Source organism: Hippichthys cyanospilos, chromosome 3 (genome assembly GCF_059441005.1).
Source record: "Hippichthys cyanospilos isolate Australia breed blue-spotted pipefish chromosome 3, RoL_Hcya_1.0, whole genome shotgun sequence".
Classification (NCBI taxonomy): domain Eukaryota; kingdom Metazoa; phylum Chordata; class Actinopteri; order Syngnathiformes; family Syngnathidae; genus Hippichthys; species Hippichthys cyanospilos.
Window position 1 is genome coordinate 16711662 of NC_142371.1, and position 22457 is coordinate 16734118.

Here is a 22457-nt window from a genome sequence, read left to right on the forward strand (position 1 = left end):
CTTATTGAAGCAGCGGAGGCACAACACATTAACACCTAGGTAACCCCTGGGTGTCAGGGCATTTTCCACTAGCCTGGCCTTATTAACGATTTGAAAACTTATTTTTTAGGTGAAGGAGAAACTGTTTAAAAAAAAGCAAGGGCGGCAAATATGTTAAGGCTCAAACCGTTGAAAATACGAACGTAATTGTGTTGCGATTTCAGTTTTTGTTTATCTTCTCGCCTGGCGTTGGGTGGGCGGGGCTTAGCGCGGATTTCCCGACGCGCGACGTCACGTGTATCTATCTGGCCCGGCGTCCAATGGGAGGAGCGGAAAACAACAACTGTGCGTGTAGCTCGCTAAGCTAGGAGCGCCATCTTGGAGTCCCGAGTGCTGCCGAAAGGCGACACGAATCGGGAAAGGGCCTCGCCGCCACTTCAGGCGCTTGCTTTTTCTTGCCTTCGAACCTTCGAGGGCTTGCAGGAAAGGCGCTCGGCATGGAGCTCAGTTGCTCCGGCGCACATTAGCGGCGTACGAGTGAGGGCTTGGCCGCGCTGCTAGCTAGCTCGCTAGCTTCTAGCATAGGGGTGGGAGGGAGGAACGGGGGATTCGGGTCCAGTTTTTCCCCCCCGAAGTAGTTTGTTGATGTTGTTCCACGCGGACATGTCATCTTCAAACCAAGGTAAAGTACCGTAAAAGCCAGCCGGACATTCTAGAGACGCGGGCGGACGTTGCAGCTTGTTGTTTTGTTTGCGAATGCTCAAGTGGGACACTTTGCGGGAGATGGCGTGACAGCGGCGGCTAAGTTAGCCTCGGAGCTAAGCTATGTACTGTACTCAGAAGGAGAAGGGCACTTGCACAACTCGGAGCTAAATTGCACCATTGCTCGCGTCATTTGCTTTTTTCTACCTTCCTTTGCGATATACAAAAACGAATACCAATGAGCTTGCTCAAAGGATTGTTTTTATTTTCACTGCCCCAAATTCGAAATCCAAAAAGGCTGAATGAAAACAACTGGAGTCTTGTTTGCAGAATATGCATTATTTTCCCTTGTTTAAAAACCAAAAAGTCAAATGACGTGGATACCGGGGCTTTTACCATTTTGGCTTGCTGAGTGAAGCTAATGTGTGAAATGTTCAAGCTTCGTGTGTACTTTATCACCATACAACCAGATGTCACTTTTTTAGTGCTACAAACTTCAATCACAATGGTTTGGGAACGAACATAATGCGCTTGAACGACGAGCTTTCATTAGTTTGTAAGAATGACAAGTGTGTGTATGACTTTATGTAAACAAAAGCCAAACAAAAACAATCACGTTATTGTCTGTTGTGCTGTTCCTTGCCAGGTGCCAATGTGTAGCTGTCAACTTTAGTTTCCCGTGAATTTCTAGGGTTCTTACTTAGTCTGGCCAATGAATTGAATGTATTCGATTATTTCCTCATTTTAAGAACCGACCAGTTGAAAGTGATCTGTTTCGAAATGTAGGTGTTGCACATGTGGCAGAATGCTAGATGTGCTCTTTACAAGACATCATTATGGTAGATTGAAGCAAGCTATGCACAAGCTATTAATAGCTTTTTTTGCATAACCTTTGAAAGTTTACGTTAAAACTGTAAAATTGATCATGGCTGTTGTAATTGCTAATTGTCAAAGGCACAGGTTGTCTGTTATTCATGAACAGTTATCTGCCTGAGGTTTTAAAAAGGCATACGGAATGCATTACTATTTTCTCAACAGTTTGCTTAGGATAAAATCGTAATCTGTTGAACGTTTTTTTTTCGGGGGGGTTGGGGTCAGTCACTGGTCAATGTTTTAGTCAATTATTTTAGTGATTATGCCATCAGATTTGACCTTATTTGCTAACGATAGCTCAGAGAATCGGGTCAAATTCAAGAGCCTGGAAATGTTTGATTTGATGCACCGACACACATCAATGCAGTTGAATCACAAACCGAGCTTGATACAACTGAGCGCTGAGGTCTTTTTCTTTTGTAGACTTAGCTGAGCCCGACCTGGCCATGGGCGCAAGCGGGGCTCAAGCGAGCGGCGGGCCCGTCGTGCCGAAAGGGAGCAAGAGACGAGCGGCGTGAGTCTTCGGCTGGACACTCGTTTTCACAGTGCCGTAATATTCACCTGATGCATTCTACTTAGGAAATTAATTCGTTCCGGAAGTTATTTCGCTAAGTGAAGCCACTTTTTACATGTAAATAGGCCTATCCGCCCCCCTAAATGCTCCTAAATCCTTTAAATGAATATTATAAAAATGGTAACAAATACATATTATAATGACATATTTTAGCACTCAAGGTTTGTTTTTTTCATGCTCTTCGATTTGTCCCATTTGGATCGCAGCCCTGATTTCGACGACGACGAAGGGAACAAGTTGTTCAGGTACTTCCGCTCTTATCGTTGCGTGCGCGGCGCTCATCTGATGGCCGCCTGCGTTTTTTTCCCTTTCGTCAGGTGTGACGACGACACGGGAGGCTCCAACGACAAAGAGCGCTTCGCCAGGTAGGCCCGTGGCCCGCTCGCTGTCTTTTGCCTCAACTTCCTTTTGGGAACGCGAGCGCTGTTCATTTCCTTTTCTTGCTGCCACTTTTGTTGACCTGCCCGGTCGAGCAACCCCAATCATCAATTGGAGTCAAAGGCAAATTTTTTCCAAATTTCCCGGCAGCAACGTTAGCTCCACAGATTTTCCTCGCTTACTTACGATGACTAACATGGTTTGCGGTCATAGTTTCCCTTATTGCGACACTGTAAGAATGCTCGGCGCCACACCAGTGATCAATTTCAGCTCACACATGAATGTAACCAGGATAATTGCGTAACTTCTCCATTATTTTTTGCACACAATTTTCTCATGTTTGAAAAAACGCACACTCTTGTCTTCCTCACCTTTGATATCTTTTCGTCCCGATCCCGACCTTTGCCTTCGATCTTATGCGTCGCCGCATTAACCGGGACGTCTTCCCGCGCGCGCAGGGAGAACCACAGCGAGATCGAGCGTCGGCGGCGCAACAAGATGACGGCCTACATCACGGAGTTGTCGGACATGGTGCCCACGTGCAGCGCGCTGGCACGCAAGCCCGACAAGCTGACCATCCTGCGCATGGCCGTCTCCCACATGAAGTCGCTGCGAGGCGGCGCCAACACCAACCCGGACGGCTCCTACAAGCCCTCCTTCCTCACCGACCAGGTCAGCGCGCTTCTCGGCCAAACGGACGCTTAATGTTTAACAAAATCATCTGCTGACAACTAGTGGCCATCAGTGGAATTACATTTCAAATGGAATCAAATGAAGATGAATAAAATGAAGTCAAATAAAACTACGACCCTTCTTTGGTGAAATCAGGAATGCTTTTAGTTTGCAGTTTTTGTTTTTTTAATTAAAAATGTTTCCGTTTGTCAGCCGTGTCGATGCAAAGTGTGTTTTCCATGATCCGCCAGACAATGACGTCAAGCTGCATTGTTAATAATGTTTATTTTGAGCGGGCCCGACTTTGGGCCTGTAACTCGTGTTTGCTTTCGAATCGCAGCGTTTGGAACGATGCTTTGATAACCAAGCCGACGCCTTTTGCCCGCAGGAGCTGAAGCACCTGATCCTGGAGGCGGCCGACGGCTTTCTGTTCGTGGTGTCGTGCGAGACGGGCCGCGTGGTGTACGTTTCGGACTCGCTGACGCCCGTGCTGAACCAGTCGCAGTCGGACTGGCTGGGCTCGTCCCTCTACGAGCAGCTGCACCCGGACGACACGGAGAAGCTGAGGGAGCAGCTGTCCACGGCCGAGAACCACAACGCAGGTAGATCGGCCGCGCGGCGCCGCCGACCGCTCGGGCCCGCTGACCCGTCCGGAACGTGCGCCTTCGAAGGGAGGATGCTGGACTTGAAAACGGGAACGGTGAAGAAGGAGAGCCAGCAGTCCTCGGCCAGGATGACCATGGGAGCCCGCAGATCCTTCATCTGCAGAATGAGGTGCACTATTTGCGATCGGCGTCTCGCGGGCCAAGCGCCTGAACGCGGCTTTTCTTTATACAGGTGCGGCTCGTGTCCGGTGGAACCCATGTCCATGAATAGACTCAACTTTCTCCGCAATAGAAACAGGTGACTGCCTGGAAGCAAGAGCGCCAATGGGGCATCCCGGAAGTGTTTGATCTTTCTTCTCCCGCTTCCCATCAGGAACGGTTTGGGGGCAGCCAAGGAAGGCGAGCCTCAGTACGTGGTGGTGCACTGTACGGGATACATCAAATCTTGGCCGCCTGCAGGTACCGCATGTCGCCGGCTCACTTTGTGTGCGCTCCATCGGGAAAGTACCGTCATTCCCAAAAATATGGGGCACGCTTTTTTTTCTTAACAATGAAGCTCAGAAGTATGAGTGTGTCCTAGAAACCGTCACGGTTTTATTTGATTTTTTTTTTTTTTACTCAACACCATTCAAAGACGATTGAGCCATCAGCCACATAAAGCGAGTTTTGACGCACAGATGTGCGTTATTATAGCAGCCGTATTCTTGCTTAGAATAATTACCATAATGGGACGAGCTTGAGGAGGTGGATGTCAGTTGGCCGTTAGCATCAAGTGCCTGTTGCAGCTAACAGCGGTTGGTGTTAGCTGAGCTTGTTACGGCATTATTTTCAAGAAAAGACGCGATTAGACCGGACCAACATCCGAGTCACACAGGAATATTACTCAAACGGAGAGAATTATGTAAAAATCCAGTCTCCAGCTGATTGAATTAAGAGTAATTAAGAATATTCTTTTTATCTCGTGTATTGACCGCGATCTTTTGGCATATACTCGCAATCATAAACTTGCCCTCAACTTGAATGAAATCGAACCACAACTTGCAAAGATAAGGCAAAACCACTGCTTTCGGCGCATTCAACATTTCACTGACTGCTCACAATGTGGGAAATCTGGAACACTCTCATCAACTTAACACGCAACAATTATATAGCTTACAGAGATGAACACTAGAAGCGTTTACAGGAGTTTATTCTGTTTCGCGTTAGCTTCGACGGTGTTGGTTGCCTCGTCGCCCTGCGCCGACCACGCGTTCTTTGTGCTTTAGGTGTGTCCTTGTCAGACAACGAAGCGGACAACACTCAGGGGAGTCGCTACTGTCTGGTCGCCATCGGCAGACTACAGGTTAGCGTCTACAGTTTTTGACCGCTCGCATGAATCGGCGGCGCTAGTGGCGACATGCGTCCCGTGCGCATGTGGACCGACAAGATCGTATCTTGGCTTTTCTCAAGTGGATTATGGCTGACGTTTGCTCACTTGAACCGGGTTTTGAAATCTTTTGTCCGTTATCCCGCGTCGGTCCAATCTCAGATACGGCCCTTACTGTTTACCCAAACGCTAGAGCGGCAGGACTGGCTTTATGAAAGCTTAATCGTCCATGTATTGGTTTTCCCAGGTGACCTGCTGTCCGGGCGACACGGACGTCAACAGTATCAGCGTTCCGGTGGAGTTCATCTCGCGGCATAATTGCCAGGGCATCTTCACCTTTGTGGACCACCGCTGCGTGGCCGCCGTCAGCTACCAGCCTCAGGTAAGCGCTCCCGGGCTTACGCCTTTGATTCGTTCATATTCCGATTTTGTAGAAGAAAGCCATAGTTTTCTATTCGCAGAAAAAAAAAAACATCATTTTTATCCTTTTTCTGAGATCTTATGGACCAAACCATTTGTGATGGAATTTTACTCACATTAAAATGCAAATATACTGCCCTCACAAACACGCGTTCCCATGATCAAATTAGGGTTAGGGAACCCTCCGTGGGAACCCGCTATTCATATATAAAGTTGTTGAGTAAACCTTCTGAACTCCAATCCAACAAAGTGGCTAGCTGGATTTCGCATTTTGACACATTTTCTTGCTTTTAGTGAAAATGATTCCGGTTATCCGTGTCCTTGATTGCTAATGGTTGGTATTGGCCCTGAAAACAACAAACCCAATCATATCGCTCCTTTTCTAATGCTTTGTCTTTCAGGAACTGTTGGGAAAGAATATTCTGGAACTTGCCCATCCAGAAGACCAAGGCTTGCTCCGGGACAGCTTCCAACAGGTACCAAACAAGAATTTGAAAAACCATCCCTCCGGCGTGCAAGTAGTGGTCGTTCGGCTTGTGAGCGAGCTGGAGCTTATCCCAGCGGACTTGGGGTCAAAGTAATAATGCATCCTTTTAAGTGTCTAAGGACCACCCTGAAAGATGGCCAGACATTTGAAGTCGACCCCCAACAATATGAAGCCACAGTAGCCCGTGGAGGCTGAAATTCAGAAATGTGACTGATTGATTGAACGTCACACCACATATACAATTTTTCTCGTCATGTGTTGTTGCTGTGCTACTGTTGAGGGTTTTTCTTTTCTTCCTTTTTTTTTTAAACCTGTCTGCTGATGCCTTCTGCCCTTTGCGGTGATTTGTTAAAGGTCACATGAGCCAGCACTGTAGCGGAGCGTGCATGAAGGTTTGTTGCACAGCCTTGTCTCAGCCAGCTTTGTCTCAATAACGTGTTGCGTCATTATGTGAACCATGTATGGAATGTCCCCACTGCGGGATCATTTAATCACTATCATTATTTATTTAGTTCCTCGTCTTTGGGTGATTCATCAGCTTTGTTCCTACTCTCCGCCCGCGCACAATCATGAAACATGAATATTTTATTATTTAGTGTTGCACCCATCCGGGCAATGTGCAACTTGTCTTTTTTTTTATATATATATAAAATATCTAATGCATGCATGTAGTCATGGCAACGGGCAAGCATCCCATTGGTGATCAAAGTGCAATTAACATTACAAAGCACGTGTTTAAGCTAACTCATCTTCTGCTCTTGCAACAAATTTGGTTGAAACGACCTGTCAGTGATTTGTCCAGCATGCAATCTAGTGTTATCAGTTCATCGTTCGAGCAGCCGTTTTGAGGCATTTTGACATTTGCAAGATAAAATGGGGCATGCCATCTACCGGTGATTGCGCATCAGTAAAGTTGTTTCCGAGATTGAAGTCGACACAGCCACGCACATCGTCAGTGGCATTCAATGAGTTCGTCATAAATTTATTGTAATGATAATGACGATTATAATGTCCATGAACAATTATAATAATCGTATATCAAGGAGTTGATGGTGTATGTTCTATTTTATAGCTTTGTTCCGACTTCAGCTGTTGCAATTTGCCGAGCGCCGACTTCGGTTCGAAGTCGACGACCACCCCTTGTACTGAGTCGCATGGCGCTGTGTGTCGACAGGTGATGAAGCTGAAAGGTCAAGTCCTTTCGGTGATGTTCAGGTTCCGCTCCAAATCGCGAGAGTGGATTTGGATGAGAACCAGCTCCTTCACCTTCCAGAATCCCTTTTCCGAGGAGATCGAATACATCATCTGCACGAATGTCAACGTCAAGTGAGTTGCGCGTTTCTTACGATGGTGACCCCAGTCTCCCCCCCCCCGCCATCCTCTTACGCTCCCCAATCTCACGCTGATCCCCGTCTCCCTATATCCCACCTCTGGCGGGGGCCTATAGAAACGCCACCCAGGACCCCCTCGCTCCCATGCGTTCCCCGGGGGGCTTGCTGCCCTCCTCCTTGGGTCAGAGCAGCGCAAACAGCCCCCCTGTGGTTGTTAGCCAGGGGCAGGTAGCCACCAGGTGAGAACGGGCCGTACCACGCGGCGGCAGCTTCCTGGCGGCGGAACGCTAGCTCCGCCTCCTTCCCCCCTTTCTGGTGTTAGCCGTGATACATGGCAATGGTTGCAGACTCTTTGTTGTGGATGGACCTCTGTCTAGGGCTGGGCCATTACGCCAAAAACAATTGAGAGCACCGTTAGTATACGCGATTATTCCCAATGTAGTGCTTGAAATAACGAGGGAATCTGTAGCTAAATAAAAATCACTAATTACATTCAGTAAAAGCAGCCATAAGCAATAAAAACAGAAAGGTAAAAGCAGCGCGTTCCAGCAACATGATGCAGTTCAGGGTGTTTTCACAACATAAATTACAAACACTCACCAGCTGTCTTCTTGGTTTAGAGCTTCATTTTTGTTTTCATTTGATGATCGCAATGAGCCAAAATGGAACTGACTTCATCAGTGGAATGGCCCAGCTCTACTACCTGCAGCAAACGGTTTTGGCCGCGCTTTCATGGGGGCCGCATATGCTCTTGAAGAATTCTCCCTTCTGTCTTTTTTGGTGTTGCCTAGGTGATGGGTAGTGGGCTCTCATCATTTTGCAGCCGTCCCGCGCGAGGTGCAGGTGTGGTGTTATTCTTAACAACGTCCGGGCTGCGGCGCTCATCGTGGTCTCCTCCTTTGGCAGGCAACTGCAGCAGCAACAGCAGCAGGCGGAGTTGGAAGGGGGCGGGGCCAGAGACGGCCTCTACGAGGCGGGGCCGATAACGCTCTCCCAGGTACGCCTTACGAATTGTGCAAAACGGTAGCATTGAATGAACGCCGCCAGTCTTCAACAGTCGCCGGGATGTTTCCTTTCGATAATTCTCACCGAAACCAAAATAAGGTTTCGCGTAGTAAAAGTGTCACGGTTAGCGCCTCCTTAGTATGCTCGCATTATTTAAACGGCTCATAGTTGTTGCGTTTGGGAAGCTCCTTTAACCTTTTTCACTGCCCTGACCTTATCATCGCCCAACTTGGGCTGACTTGAACGTCCCCTTTATGTACACAAATTGTAAAAATGCGCTAACAGCGAAAGTAACAACACTAAGTGCTGTGTTTGGCGTTGGAACAGTTCAAGCAATTATAGTATGATTCCATCTTGGAGTTTGGTATGTGACGCGGATGCTCGTCCGAGGCAATCTTGAGTTTTTGGCACACTCATGGCCGACGTGTTGATCCTCAGATGCCGGGGCAGCCGGTGACGCCGGGCGGGCCGGACCACGGCAAGGGCTTGGAGAAGCCGGACCTGTACCCTTCCCTTTTTCAAGGCCCCGCTCAGCCGAAGGGCGGGGCCGCCACCTCCACGCCCTCCGCCCAGATCTACCCCGCTGTCAACAACTTCAACGCCGCTCGCGCTAATGACGCCTACAGGTTGGTCGTGGACCCTGTTTCCTTCCTTGTGATCACTCAAAGCGAATTCGCCCGCAGTGACTTGCAATTGTAGACTTTTTTTTGCTTGCTATAACTAGAGTTGTTCCAATACCATTTTTTTCTGAAACAAAAACATAATCCAGATTAATGCAGTAATACTTTATTGGCTACCCGGCGATGGTTTTCGTGCATTATCATGGAGCAAATGGCACTGGCGAGTTGTTAGTACTCTCAGACGCTGATGCCGCCATTTGAATGCCTGTGGCTAGAACATATACAGCGCATATGATTTTGTGAAGCTGATCAGAGAGCCCGTGTCTTATTTGTAACAGCTGAGAGAGAAATTTTATTTTGGGGGGTGGGGCTGGGCGGGGGTTTAACCGCATTTAGCCTTGAAGTGCCCGGCTAGGATTGTGTCTGCATCCTGGTCCGCTCCCTCAATTGTTGCCTGCGCTTCCCAGGCGGCTGCAAATGTTGTTCTTGGATTCATTATTGCTTTGCATTTTTGCCGCGCAGGCCCGTCAGTATGGCGCCGCAGATGGCGCAGCCGGCCCACTCGGCGGGACAGATGCTGGCCCAGATGTCCCGTCAGAACGGAGCCCCGCAGCCCGTTGCTCCCTCCAACGCCGGCAGCCCCCTCCACGGCGGACCGGCGGGAGCTTGGTCCGGTCCCGCGACCGGCGCCGCGACGCAGTTCAACAACCAGGTACCGTCAGCCCCACCGTACTGCCTAATTAGCACATTTGCTGCCATCTGCTGGTATATTCGTGTTAGGGCTCATTCGTTTCTTCATGTGCTCTATTTTTTTTTTGTATGGCCAATAACTAAGAGCCAATAACTGCCCCCGAACCTCCATAAAGCATTTTTTGATTAAAAAAACAAACAAACTGCAAACAGAGTGCTTTGTCTGATTTGTTAAACTTTGCAACAACCGTACATTTGTAGTGGCACCTTTGAAACTAACTAAAATACTTCATGTAAAATCTTTTTTTTATTATTTCTGGTTCGTCTGCCAGAAAATTGCATCCCCAATGACGTGTAAACGCAACAAAAGCACAATTTAACCCCGGGGGAAATTTTAACCCAACTCTCGCTTTCTACGACGTTTGCAAGCCTTTCAAATGACTTTGCGTACCCCGGTTTGAGATCCGTTGGATCAGTCAATATGATATCTTCGGAATACTTGGTTTTAAATATGATAGTAGCGGCGCCGCAATGGCCCTGACAAATAAATGGTCACGAAAGGATTGGTCACTTTGCAGCAGGTGGCTCCCCAAGCCGCAAAGACCATGTCCCCCCCCTTTGCGACCATGGGAGGATTCGGAGGCGGCTCCTCGACTTCTTTCGGCCAGATGCCCACGGGCGCCGCTCCCAGCCAGACCGCCGGCGCCGCCAATTACCCGCAAATCAACGCGCGCGCCGGCATCAACGGTTACGGTAAGAGGACGGCGTATTTTGAGAAGGTGCGAGATCAGCAGCTTGACGCCCGGCCGTTTGCTCGTCGCTCGCCAGACACTTCGCAAGCGCAGTTCCCCTCCCGGGCGGCGGAGGCGGTGTGGCCCCAGTGGCAGGCCCAGCAGCAGCACTCGCAGGGCAACGGCGAGCAGCACCCTCACGCGCAAGGCAACCAGCAAGACATGTTCACCGTGAGTCATGAAAAGCTGGATGGGTGCATGTTGCACAAAAGCACTGCTGGTAAGCTGCGTGTGTGTTTCCTCTCTCCAGGACGTGTTGTCCATGCTGGAGCAGCCCAGCGACTTCAACAGCGATGACTTTGATATCGCCATGTACCCCGCATTTAGCGAGTGAGCGCCCCGAGCCCCTCGCCACTTTTATCCCCTTTGTTAGCGTTCACTCATCCACCTCTGCTGCTTTTGAGAGCGCCTCTGCTTTTTTTTTTATTTTCGCTCGGTTCCGTCTAGACCGCGAGACTACGAGGAGGGAAAAAAACATGAAGGGATTGCAGCCGTTTGTCAACAAAAATCATTTGAGTAAACGTTGACGGCAAGCGCTTCTCTTCACAATCACACACAATGGCCTTTTGTTCTTCTTCCTTCCTGATTCTTCTCAGGCGTTGGACCTTCAGGCATAGAGACTTCATGGATCCGATTGTCTCACTTTGAATAACTCTCAGGTAAAGGCAGTGGGTGTGGATTGATTTTTTTTTGGGGGGGGTAATAATCAGCACACGGCCTGTTTGCGCTTCCAATCTGGACCTTTTGAAATCCACGCTCGGCCACTGCTTTCATGGAGCGTTTCCATGTCACCTTCATTTGTACTCCGGGCACTTTTGCATTCTTTCAGAGTTCCTATCATGTACAGTGGAACCTCACGTTGATTGTGTGGAAGAACACACGCACAGTATATTATATATACAGACAGACATATTTATGTATAAACATGTACACATATATGTTGTGTGTGTGTCTGTAAAAACAACAGCTCCTTAAGCTCTGGACTTGGTTGAAATCATTTTGATATAGTATACGTATTATCCAGGTGTATGAAATAAGACTACACGCCATTGAAAGATGAAGAGCCAAAAAGGACTAGAAAGTCCTTTGTCTCCGAACTAGGGATTTCAACTTGGCAGCATTCAAACTGCTGAAAATCCGTGCCCCCCCCCCCACGGCCCAAATCTGATGCACACTTTCAGCAATGTTGAGGTTCCACTAGCGTGTTTTTTTTATACTTTCTTTTAAAGCTCTACACCTGTGCATACTTAATGTATCTAACGCATATGTGTATTATCAGTATCACGGTCTGTTTTCAAATCTGAGACTCGCTCGCTAATAATGGCTTCCGTCGCCCCGCAATATGGCCATTTTATTCTTTTTGTAAGAAAATGAAATGTGGAAAACGACATCACACAGCAATAAGTTACAAAGAAAAACGTGTGTATTTTTAAAGCCATTCATTGTGTGGTCATTATGGGTTTAGACATTTGTGATATGTTTTTTCCGACTAGCCATTCATTGATTGGTTGGTCTTGCTAGTCGTTTCTGTCGTGGTTTCATCAAACATGGAAAAACCAAAAGGTTTTCAAAAAAAAATAAGAATTGTATTTATGTTTGAGACAAGCAATTGAAAATGGACTGAATGTTTTTGCCAACTCGTTCTTTTTGTAGTTTAATCACAATGTGGTGGGGTGCTAAATATTTCAAACCTAATTTGAAATGTTGCGATTTGGCCATTATTTGAATAACAACTCTCCAATGTTTTTTGTGTATGACACTTTTTTTTTTTTTTTTTTTTTGTCTGTGGGTTGCAGTGTGCAGGCATTTTCCAACAATAGGAACACATATATATATATATATATATTCTGTAAATGTCTATGAAATGTTCCAACACGTAAACAACATGTTTGTTTTTGTATTAAATTGATATATTGAAGTAAGTGAAGGGACGTTTTGTTTTTATTTTCCCCAAAGTAGAATACTAAAGAAGTTCTTCCAAATACTTTTCAGTTACTTTTCAGAGTAACCAGAATAAAGCTTTACAGATTGAAATTTTTAAATGAAATCCAAACAATTTATAAAAGTTAAAACTATATGCCCTGTTATGACTGAATTTGAAAAGCAATCCTTTTTGTAAAATGTTGGGAAGCCACAGTATGTAATTTTTAATTAAAAAAAAAAAAAAAAACTTTTATTTAGGTGCAGACGACCAACCGTTTATTATGATAAAAAAATAAAAGAGTGGTCCTCACACCTTTTCTTTCTACTGTATACAACAGTAAAAATTTTGGATTTAAAATGACAGATTTAATTTTTTAAAGAAAACTCATATAGTTTATAAAAGTTAGAACTATATACTTTTTATGAGTTCCAGATGCAAATTGTTTTTAGAATGTTGAGAAACCACCGTTTGCAATTCAGTTCTGGATTAATAATTTATTATTTATTCTACAAGAAATGGTTACATTTAATGATTTTTTTAGTTAAAAAAAAAACATTTATTCAGGCCAGACGACGGACATTTTTGGCTGGGTGACGAATTTAACTCCGCCCACTCGGATAACCCCGGGAAACAAAACATTCACCGCTGCCCATTCAATTTGGATGCTTTGCTAGCTTTAGCCGGCTAACATTTGGTGTTAGCGTGCGAAGCCGCAGGATGGACTCCGGCAACGGGTAAGTGTTACCTTCCACCCCCGCTTTAGCTCCACTCTGTTCTCGGTGGCTCGTTACAGACAGCGAGCACGTTTCGTGTGCTTTGTAGCGCTGTACGCGCAGGTATTCGCTCGCTCTGCACCGGAACTTTTCTCCGTTCTAATGCTAAGCTAACGCGCTAGCTTGTGTGCTTTTTGAATGAACCCACTTATGTTGCGTTTTCATTTGAAGAAAATTCCGAACGGAGGTCAGTTGTTCGAGCACAGTCTCATCACCGCCACCTTGTGATTAACAAAAAAAAAAAGAACGTCAACACCCACTTGGAATATTTAACGTGGAACGTGCTTGAATTTCCCTAATCGCAAACATCACACACACGCCAGGACGTATGACATGAAAACATAAACATGACAATTGACATTTTAGGGTAGCGACTTTTGTTAAATTATATTTTTAAAAGTATTTGTTCACTTGCAACCTTGACAACCGATCGTAAACCATCTTGAGGAAACTATTTGTTCACATGTTCAGTTTTGTTTAGAATTAAAACACATCAGAAAATGTTTAACTTCTCATTTGGTTCAGTTAACAACAAAGATGACTATTGCCAAAAAGAGGGAAAACAAATCAAAGGCTCACAATATCTGCTGTCTTATCTTCTTCCCTGACTACTTCTAACCATTGTCGGTAACGTCTCAATGTGTGTGATGATGTCCTCCTTCCAGGATGGAGGTGGATGGCTGGGACGCCAGTCTGGAGGAAGAGCTGGGCGTATCCCTGGACGACCTGAAGAAGTGGATCAACGAGATGGTGGAGCAGAGCGAGCTGGTGCAGAAGAAACGGGCTCAGCTTAGCGAGCTGACTCAGCGGGTGGAGCAGAAGGAGCGAGAGGAAGAGGCCACAGAGAAGCTGATCGCAGAGGCCAAGAGGTTTGCGGGCGCTTCCGGCGGCGCCGGCGCTCCCCTCGGCGCCGACCGGCTCTGCGATTTCATCTCCTCAGGTCGCTGGTGGAGTGCGAGAAGCTGGTGAGGGAGACGTACCAGAAGAGCGGCCTTGAGTACAAGAGCAGCTCGGAGGACGAAGAGGGCGTCGGCGGCCCTCTGAGCGGCGAGGTCATCGAGATCGATGACGACGACGACGACGACGATGTCATCGCCGTGGGCCAAGGTTCAGACAGATGTTTGGGCTAAGGAAAGCTTAGCCATGCTAATTCCTTGTTTTCCTTTTTGTCCGCGTGCCAGTGGTCCCGCCACAGAAAGCTGTCATCACCATCCCGGAGCAGACGGTAAGCGCCAAAGTCAGTTGGGATGGGTTTCGGCGCACCCCTGACAAAAAATCGCGCCTGTGCTCATGGTCATAACGATGCTGATGCTGTTGAATTTAGAATCCGGCCAGCGCGCTGAGGAAAACGGCTGATCAGATCAACAAGTTGGTCCAAATAGTCACCAGACCTACACCGGGGTCCGCGCCCAGATCGGCGGCACAGTCAGGTAGGCCCTCTCTGGCCGCGCTCGCGTGCTCGCACGCTGTCCCGCTCACGCGCGCGCATTTTCTCTCTCGCGCATGCGCTACTTGGGCTTCGCAATATTTATCAACGATGATAATGACAATGTAATGTGCCAAATGTGTATAAATAGAAATGCTATAAATGTCATCATCGGTGGCAGGCAGCCACCCCACGCCGCCGGCCGTGATCGTCTCCCAGATCTTGGGTCAGCCCGTGGGCCCTCTCAGCCCCCCCAAGAAGAGAGAGGTGGCGCTGCAAGTGGGCATGAACATTCTGGGCAAGAAACGCATGAAGACCTGGCACAAGGGCACCCTGGTGGCCATCAACCCCATCGGTGCGTCGGCCTTTCCTCGGCCCGGCCGCCCGCCTTTCGCTCGGCGCGGCTCGCTCGCTCACCGGCTCGCTCACCGGCTCGCTCACCGGCTCGCTCCCCGGCTCGCTCCGGCTTTCAGGCACGCACACCTTTAAATACAAGGTGAAGTTCGACAAAGGCAAGAGCCTCCTCTCGGGGAACCACGTGGCCTTCGACTACAACCCCACCCTGGAGAGCCTGTTTGTGGGCGCTCGCGTGGTGGCCAAGTACAAGGACAGCCACCAGATGTGGCTGTACGCCGGCATCGTGGCCGAGATGCCCACCACCAAGAACCAGATGAGGTCCGCCCCGCCCAGCCCGTCCCGGCTCCGACGGGATCCGACGCCGCCTTTTCTCTCGCAGGTTCTTGATCTTCTTCGACGACGGTTACGCTTCCTACGTCAACCTTCCGGACCTCTTCCCCGTCTGCAGACCGCGTAAGGCGCCCCTTCTTTTTTTTTTTTTCTTCAGTTTTTTTATGTTGACAAATTGAATAATGTGTGGCCCGTCAGCACTGTTGAGCTTGCTCGAAAATACAGTACATAGGTACAACAAAAGCTGCCGTGATTCCCCAAATACAAGACGCACCCTTAATTTCGGGGTCAAATTCTGGTATTTTCTATGTTACCGTGTCGAAGACCAACTAACACATTGGCAGCAATGCAAAGACTATAGCAAAACTCAAATCTCATCTTCCCGAACCTCATATTTTCTTGCGTTCGTATCTGTAAATTATATCTCTCTTGCGCGTAAAGTGAAGTGTTTCAGATTTGCCACATTGTGAGTGGTCAGTGAACGCAGCACCAGCGTAACATGCTCCAAGCAGTCGTTTTTTCTTTTCCTCGCGAGGCGGCTCAAATCAATCTTAGCATAAACACACGAAGTTGCGCAGCATCCGTGTTTCACCAAGTTTATGATTGTGCGTAAATGCCAAAAGACCGCAATTAATTAATTAACGACTCAAACGGAATACCTCTCCGCCTTCTCTAACCGGAGCTTACCTTGCCAATCCGCAGTGAAGCGTACGTGGGAGGACATCGAGGACGCATCGTGCCGAGACTTCATCGAGGAGTACATCACGGCGTACCCCAGCAGGCCCATGGTGCTCCTGAAGGTGGGCCAGATCATCAAAACCGAGTGGGAGGGCACCTGGTGGAAGAGTAAAGTCGAGGAAGTCGACGGCAGCTTGGTCAAGATCCTTTTTCTGGTACGAAGAAAACGGAAAAGCAAAAAATTGCCAGGTTTGAGGTTGAGGTTAACCATTTCAGCAAGTTGAATCAAATCCAAACTTTTTCCATCGTCAGTGTGATCTGAAAGACGTAAAAGCCGGTCGAAAAAAATAACTCACTCTTTGTTGAACTAAAAAATCAAATACTGACATACTGTGCTCGCGCAGCAGTGCTCACGCTGAAGTGGAGGTGTGGCGGACAATTTATGACGTTTGCAAGCCTTTCAATAATTTCATTGAGTGGCTTAGCCTGGCTAGTTTTTGCTAGGCGTTGCGGGACTTGTAGTTGACAAAAGGCTTCTATCCGAGAACTAAATGTTGGAGGGCAGCTTCTATTTTGCTGCGGGGAAGCGTTTTATTTCACGCAACGAATAACTTTTTATCTGCATATTCCCGTCTGTGACATTTGCAGCATTGAATAGCTGTTAAATGTTTTGTTTTTTTTCTCACAAAATGAAAATTCTTAAAAAGGAAACAGCCTTGGAATATCTTAGATTAGATTCAGCCTCCTGCTCTGCGCATTAGGACGATAAGAGGAGTGAGTGGATCTACCGAGGCTCCACCCGCTTGGAGCCCATGTTCAACTTGAAGATGACCACCGCCAACACGCAGGAGAAGAAACTGGCTGGCCAGCAGCGGACACGACCCAACATGGGTAACAAACAAAGTCATTTTGGGCATATTATCATAAATGACAAAGAAAGTGAATCATGGGACACATTACACAGAGAAACAGATGACAGCGACGGTTCTCAAGTGAAGCCACGCTGTCCTACTCACTACGAAATGTCATATCAACAGCGGCCAGAGGCGGCGCTAAAAACCAAAGATCAAGCCAAACAAAGCACAAATGAATCAATTGTTAAAAGGATGAACTAAATTAGTTCCAAAACAATATTATGCGGGTGCGGCCCACTACCAGTTGATCCATGGATCAGTGCTTTTAACACGGTAATTATTTATGTCTTAACTATGCTTTTATGAGTAGAGTGCCACCTTGCTTACGAAAAAGCACATGACATGCATTTTCGCTGCTTTGGAAAATTGGATTTGAGCTGTCATTCAACTCCGTCGTTTTTGTGTACACTGTCGTATCGACGACAAAAAGTGAAGGTGTTGATCTGTTTGAGCAAATTGTCGCATTTGCATGCTTTGCTTCTGGTTTTGGTTTCAAGGTGCACTGCGAAGTAAAGGCCCCGTGGTCCAGTACACCAGCGACGGCCATGTTGGAGCCACTCCGGTCAAGCCCGCGGCCGGCCAGGGCATGCCGCCCCCTCAAATCCAAGCGTCGCCGACGACCCCGTCGGCCGGTCCCCTCGCTCAGTCGCCACGTGCTGAGTATGTACGGGTCTACTTCCGAATACCGACACAAGCAGATAGGTTTTTCGGGGTTGATGCGGATAGCAATATTTTCTTTAGTTCCACTCCAATCCAACTTTATTTGTTAAGCACTTTAAAACAGCCACAGCTGACCAAAGTGCTGTACAAAACAATAAGAACATCATAAAAACAGACACCATAGCTCACGGATATCAAACGCTAAATCTGATAAGACAAACGAGTAAGGGTAAATTCCTCTTTCAAACTACAAACGTTCGCGATCCGCATGCGGTGTTTTTGCCCTTTGAAACCAATAATACACTCGGTCTTTCAGTTTACGTCATTTCCATCGTTTTGCGGTTAAAATAGTCTGCATTATAAAAATAGGTGAAAACATCATTTATGCTGATGATGACATTACCGTGCCTTATTCAGCAAGTCAGTGTAAAGTCATGTTTAAATTCGCTGCGCTTAATGCTACCCCAAGAACATTAGTGCATACATGAAGTGCCTTCATGTACCCCCAGGTTTACTTCTACCCCATTTGGGGAGGGGTCAGACGTTTTGGTAATCCCCCCCCCCCCCCCCCCCCCCCCCCGAAAAAAAAAAAGTTTATTCATTGCTTGGATCAGTTGTCGTAGTAAGCCCCCCGTGGTCCAATAATCTTCTTTCTCTCGGGGCTTCGTAGAAGCGGCAAACATCAGCTGGCCAAAAAGAGCACCTCTCCGTTCGTTCCAGGCGTAGGCGGAACCCACGCCTCCAAAGTCATGCAGTCGCTGGCCAGCAGCCCCGGCAACGCGCCCAGGTAAATAGCCCGTTGTGTCGCCGTCGCAACAAGTAGCGCTCGGCTGATCGGGGGCTTCTCTTTTCTCGCCGAAAGAATAATCGCTCCCGCGGCAAGCGCCGGCCCGGTTCAGCTGTATCCCAAAGCGACCGGCGCCCCCCCAACCCCGCCCGCCGCGATCCACCCGCCCGTCAACATCCCGCACCAGCCGTCGTACCGAGCCCCCACCGACCGCATCTTCTACATGGAGCACTTGTGCCAGGCGGCCTGTCTGAACCGCGTGCGGCCGTCCAAGCGAGACGCGCACAGGGGCAAGAACCCGCTCCTCATACCGCTGCTGTACGACTTCAGGCGCATGACGGGCCGGCGCAAAGTCAACCGCAAGGTGAGCGCCAAGAAATACGCCGCCTTCCTCCGGCTGGAGCCGAACGTGTGCGGACTCTCCCCACTTAGATGACCTTCCACGTCATCTACAAGGCCCCGTGCGGCCTCTGCCTGCGCAACATGGCCGAGATCCAGCGCTACCTCTTCCAGACCGCCTGCGACTTCATCTTCCTGGAGATGTTCTGCCTGGACCCTTACGTGCTGGTGGACCGCAACTTCCAGCCACTCAGGCCCTTCTATTACATCCCGGACATCACAGGGGGGAACGAAGACATCCCGCTGTCCTGCGTCAACGAGATCGACTCCACGCCGCCCCCTCAAGTTGCCTACAGTAAGAAGCCAGTATGTAGCTTGACAACGGCCAGGTGGATGAATGTTGCTCTTCCCCCTGCCAAGGCAAGGAGCGCATTCCGGAGGACGGAGTGTTCATCAACACAAGTTCAGACTTCCTGGTTGGGTGCGAGTGCACCGATGGCTGTCAGGACAAGTGAGTCCGCTCGCGCTCCCATCCATTCATCCAGTTATTAGTCATATTTAGTCATATGCATTCATTTAGTTATTAGTCATATCCATCTATCCAATTATCAGTCATATCCATCCGTCCGTCTGTCCAACAAATGATATGTGTTCGATATTCACCGCCAAAACAATTTCCATATCTGTGCAGAAAGCAAACAACTCTAGTCCTAACTGTAAACCCCAATTTAAACTTGGAGTCACTATTTCCAAAATCTCTGCGTCTAGGTCCAAATGTTCTTGCCACCAGCTGACTCTGCAGGCCACCGCCTGCACTCCCGGCGGGCAGATCAACCCCAACGCCGGCTTTGTCAACAAGCGCCTGGAGGAATGCCTTCCCACAGGGTCAGAAACGTGCGCCCGGGCGCCTCCTCGCCGCATGCTGACCCAGCGTCCCCCCCCCCCCCCCCTCGCTCAGCATCTACGAGTGCAATAAGCGCTGCAAATGCTGCACGCAAATGTGCACCAACCGGCTGGTGCAGCACGGCCTTCAGGTGCGCCTTCAGCTCTTCAAGACCCAGAACAAAGGCTGGGGCATCCGCTGCTTGGACGACGTGGCCAAGGGCTCCTTCGTCTGCATCTACGCCGGTACGCGGCACCGAGGCCGGAAAGCGCATCGGCGGGCTCCTCTTTACTCCGTGCTGTTGCTCGCCCCCTTCAGGTAAAATCCTGACGGACGACTTTGCCGACAAAGAAGGCCTGGAGATGGGCGACGAGTATTTTGCCAACCTTGACCACATCGAGAGCGTGGAGAACTTCAAGGAGGGCTACGAGAGCGAGGCCCACTGCTCTGACAGCGAGGGCAGCGGCGTGGACATGTCCAGGTTGAAAATCCAACCGTCCGCCTTGGTGTCGGCCAACTCCTTCGGGCGGCAGGCCAAGAAAGGTGAGCGGCCCGCCGCCGCGGACGCTCGTCCCTCCGCCGACCGCCCGCCCCTTCTCGGCTCCCGCAGCCGGCAGCTCCAGGTCGTCGGAGGACAGCAACGAGGAGGAGGATAAAGAATCCAAGAGCGACGAGAGCGACAGCTCGGACGACACCTTTGTCAAGGACACCTACTTTAGCAGCAGTTCTGTGTGGAGGAGTTACACCACCCGTGGCCAGGCCAAGGGCCACAAGGAAGGTGGGCTTATTGGCAAACCATTGGGATCCACACCTGCTAACAATAGCTGAAAGCCACAAATAATTGAGCCCAAAGGCCTCCCCGCAGACGCACTTTAAATGAAGATGTTCTTAAAGGGCCCGATCGTAGAAATTCACTTTTTTGACATTTTGACCCAACTCAGGCTTTTTGATGTTTTGCGTCCTTCCTCAGAGAGTCAAGACGACAAAGATGGGAATCCCGTCGCGGCAGTCAAAGCGGACGACAAGATGCCGCCCGTGTCCGAAGAGATGGGCAAGAGCAAAGTGGCTTCGTGGCTCTCCAGCCAGGGGCTTAAGAAGGTCAGCGTTGATTGATTGATTTTTTTAAATACACTGAAAATCTGTTGGACTGAATTTCAATGCCGATGCAAACGAAAATGGACCCTGATCCTTTTTGCGCCGGCCTCACAGGACTCCGGAGACGGCAAGAGGTGATTTGGCACTCGCCACCTGGAATCAAACGCAAGAATGGAGCGCAAATCCGGTCCTGAATTTCTCTTTTTGACTGGCAGCCAAGTCAAGGTGGAGGTGAGCAAAAAGCAGGACGTGACCACTCTGTCCGACAGCGACGACGTCCAGACCATCAGCTCGGGATCCGACGACAACAAGGACAAAGACAAAGCCGCCCCGGGTGACATGCCGGAGAAACCGGACAAGGACCGGTCTTTGCGGTTCGCGCCCCTGACCCGAGTCTCTCCGCCCTGCTCAGGCGTGCCCAAGAAGCAGGTGGCCGTCAAATCCACCCGCGGCATCGCTCTCAAGACGGCCCACGGCATGATGGTCAAGACCGGCGTGCCCGGGGGCGGCGCCTCTCAGGGCGGCCCGGGAGGCAAATCGGGCCAGCAGGGCCAGACGGGCGGCGGCGGCGAGAGCGGCCCGAGAAACACGCGGCATTTCTTCGACGGCGAAGAGTCGTGTTACATCATCGACGCCAAGCTGGAGGGAAACCTGGGCCGCTACCTCAACGTGAGTGACCCGCGCCCCCCGTCGGGCTCCGCGGCCCCCCTCGCCCGCTTAATCGCCCTGGCCTTTTCTGTCCTCTCTTTGCGCTACAGCACAGCTGCAGCCCCAACCTGTTTGTACAGAACGTCTTTGTGGACACGCACGACTTGAGGTTTCCCTGGGTGGCTTTCTTTGCCAGCAAGTGAGTCAACTTACACGCCTTGCTTAGGGCTGGCCCGATCCAATACGCAAATATCGGCCAGAAATGACAGTGACGGTGAGCCCTCGCTACTTCGCGCCTCCCCTATCGATAGACGCGCCGCGAAGGTTTCCTGCATGCCAGAGGCAAGTTAACTATAAATGCACTCCGCTCGGGCACTCCTCCAACATCCAACTATTGCAGTACACATATTTACTCAAATCTTAAATTTTAAACCTTATACAGTAACTGTAGTGTTATCCCTTCCATCCATCTTTTGTCTCTCGGAGAGCCGCGGTTATATTAGCGGCGCCCGGAGGTCTAATTAGAGCGAAGCTCGTAGCCGACCAGACGCGATAACAATCGGTTCAATTCATTACAAAAGAAATCCGAGCGACAGATCTCCGACGCTCTTTTCCGTCGTTACCGCTCTCCTTCTGCCGCTCCTTCGCGTCCCACTCGCAAGACTGTCTGACAAATGCTTATTTGAATCGGTGTGGCGGCGCAGGCGCATCAGGGCGGGCACGGAGCTGACGTGGGACTACAACTACGAGGTGGGCAGCGTGGAGGGCAAAGTGCTGCTGTGCTGCTGCGGCTCCACCGAGTGCCGAGGAAGACTGCTGTGACCTGACTGCCTCTTCCAAAAAGTTGGAATGTTTCTCTTGTCTTCAATGTTATTATTATTCCTCGACACGTTTTCTGTTTTTGTCATTTTCTACGTGTATTCATTTCATTCAGAGAAGTATTGTTTTGCATTTGAATAAATTGTCATTTTCTTTAAGGAACCGGCACTCCAGGCCTGCTTATTTCTCCTTTAGACCCCCTCCCCCTCGCAACTCCCAGAGGGAGGTAGGACTGTGCCCTTTGCTGTTTTTTTTTCTTTCCTTTTTTGACAATGAATTAAAGTTGTTATTTTTTTTGCTCGTGATGATTTTTCCCAACAGGGATCTCATA

General features: G+C 49.1%; 2 protein-coding genes across 6 annotated transcripts; both read left to right on the plus strand.

Moving 5' to 3' along the window:
• Window positions 1-338: 338 nt before the first annotated feature.
• Window positions 339-10970, plus strand: arnt (aryl hydrocarbon receptor nuclear translocator). Of its 4 annotated transcripts, none has more exons than XM_088410419.1 (20): window positions 339-661; window positions 1978-2068; window positions 2335-2373; window positions 2446-2493; window positions 2965-3178; window positions 3567-3780; window positions 3850-3952; window positions 4016-4081; window positions 4157-4242; window positions 5049-5125; window positions 5397-5531; window positions 5971-6045; window positions 7231-7382; window positions 7504-7626; window positions 8294-8384; window positions 8831-9018; window positions 9535-9724; window positions 10281-10455; window positions 10531-10664; window positions 10744-10970. In XM_088410419.1, exons 1-20 carry the CDS (start codon window positions 625-627, stop codon window positions 10825-10827), a joined length of 2322 nt encoding a protein of 773 aa, XP_088266545.1. In that variant the 5' UTR covers window positions 339-624; the 3' UTR covers window positions 10828-10970. The 4 variants fall into 4 exon arrangements, with proteins under 4 accessions (XP_088266545.1, XP_088266546.1, XP_088266547.1 ...); XM_088410420.1 differs by having other exon boundaries at window positions 10284-10455; XM_088410421.1 differs by lacking the exon at window positions 7504-7626.
• Window positions 10971-13007: 2037 nt separating this feature from the next.
• setdb1b (SET domain bifurcated histone lysine methyltransferase 1b) lies at window positions 13008-22288 on the plus strand. 2 transcript variants are annotated; one of them, XM_088411771.1, is made up of 25 exons: window positions 13008-13151; window positions 13856-14059; window positions 14131-14297; window positions 14372-14415; window positions 14515-14620; window positions 14798-14971; window positions 15090-15291; window positions 15353-15426; window positions 16006-16196; window positions 16743-16872; window positions 17393-17555; window positions 18226-18342; window positions 18418-18706; window positions 18775-19036; window positions 19102-19192; window positions 19450-19566; window positions 19640-19809; window positions 19883-20107; window positions 20175-20342; window positions 20535-20662; window positions 20774-20793; window positions 20875-20993; window positions 21072-21328; window positions 21418-21506; window positions 22012-22288. In XM_088411771.1, the coding sequence occupies exons 1-25, from the start codon at window positions 13135-13137 to the stop codon at window positions 22127-22129; spliced, it is 3642 nt and encodes a 1213-aa protein (XP_088267897.1). In that variant the 5' UTR covers window positions 13008-13134; the 3' UTR covers window positions 22130-22288. The 2 variants fall into 2 exon arrangements, with proteins under 2 accessions (XP_088267897.1, XP_088267896.1); XM_088411770.1 differs by having other exon boundaries at window positions 20875-21328.
• The last annotated feature ends 169 nt before the right edge of the window (window positions 22289-22457 follow it).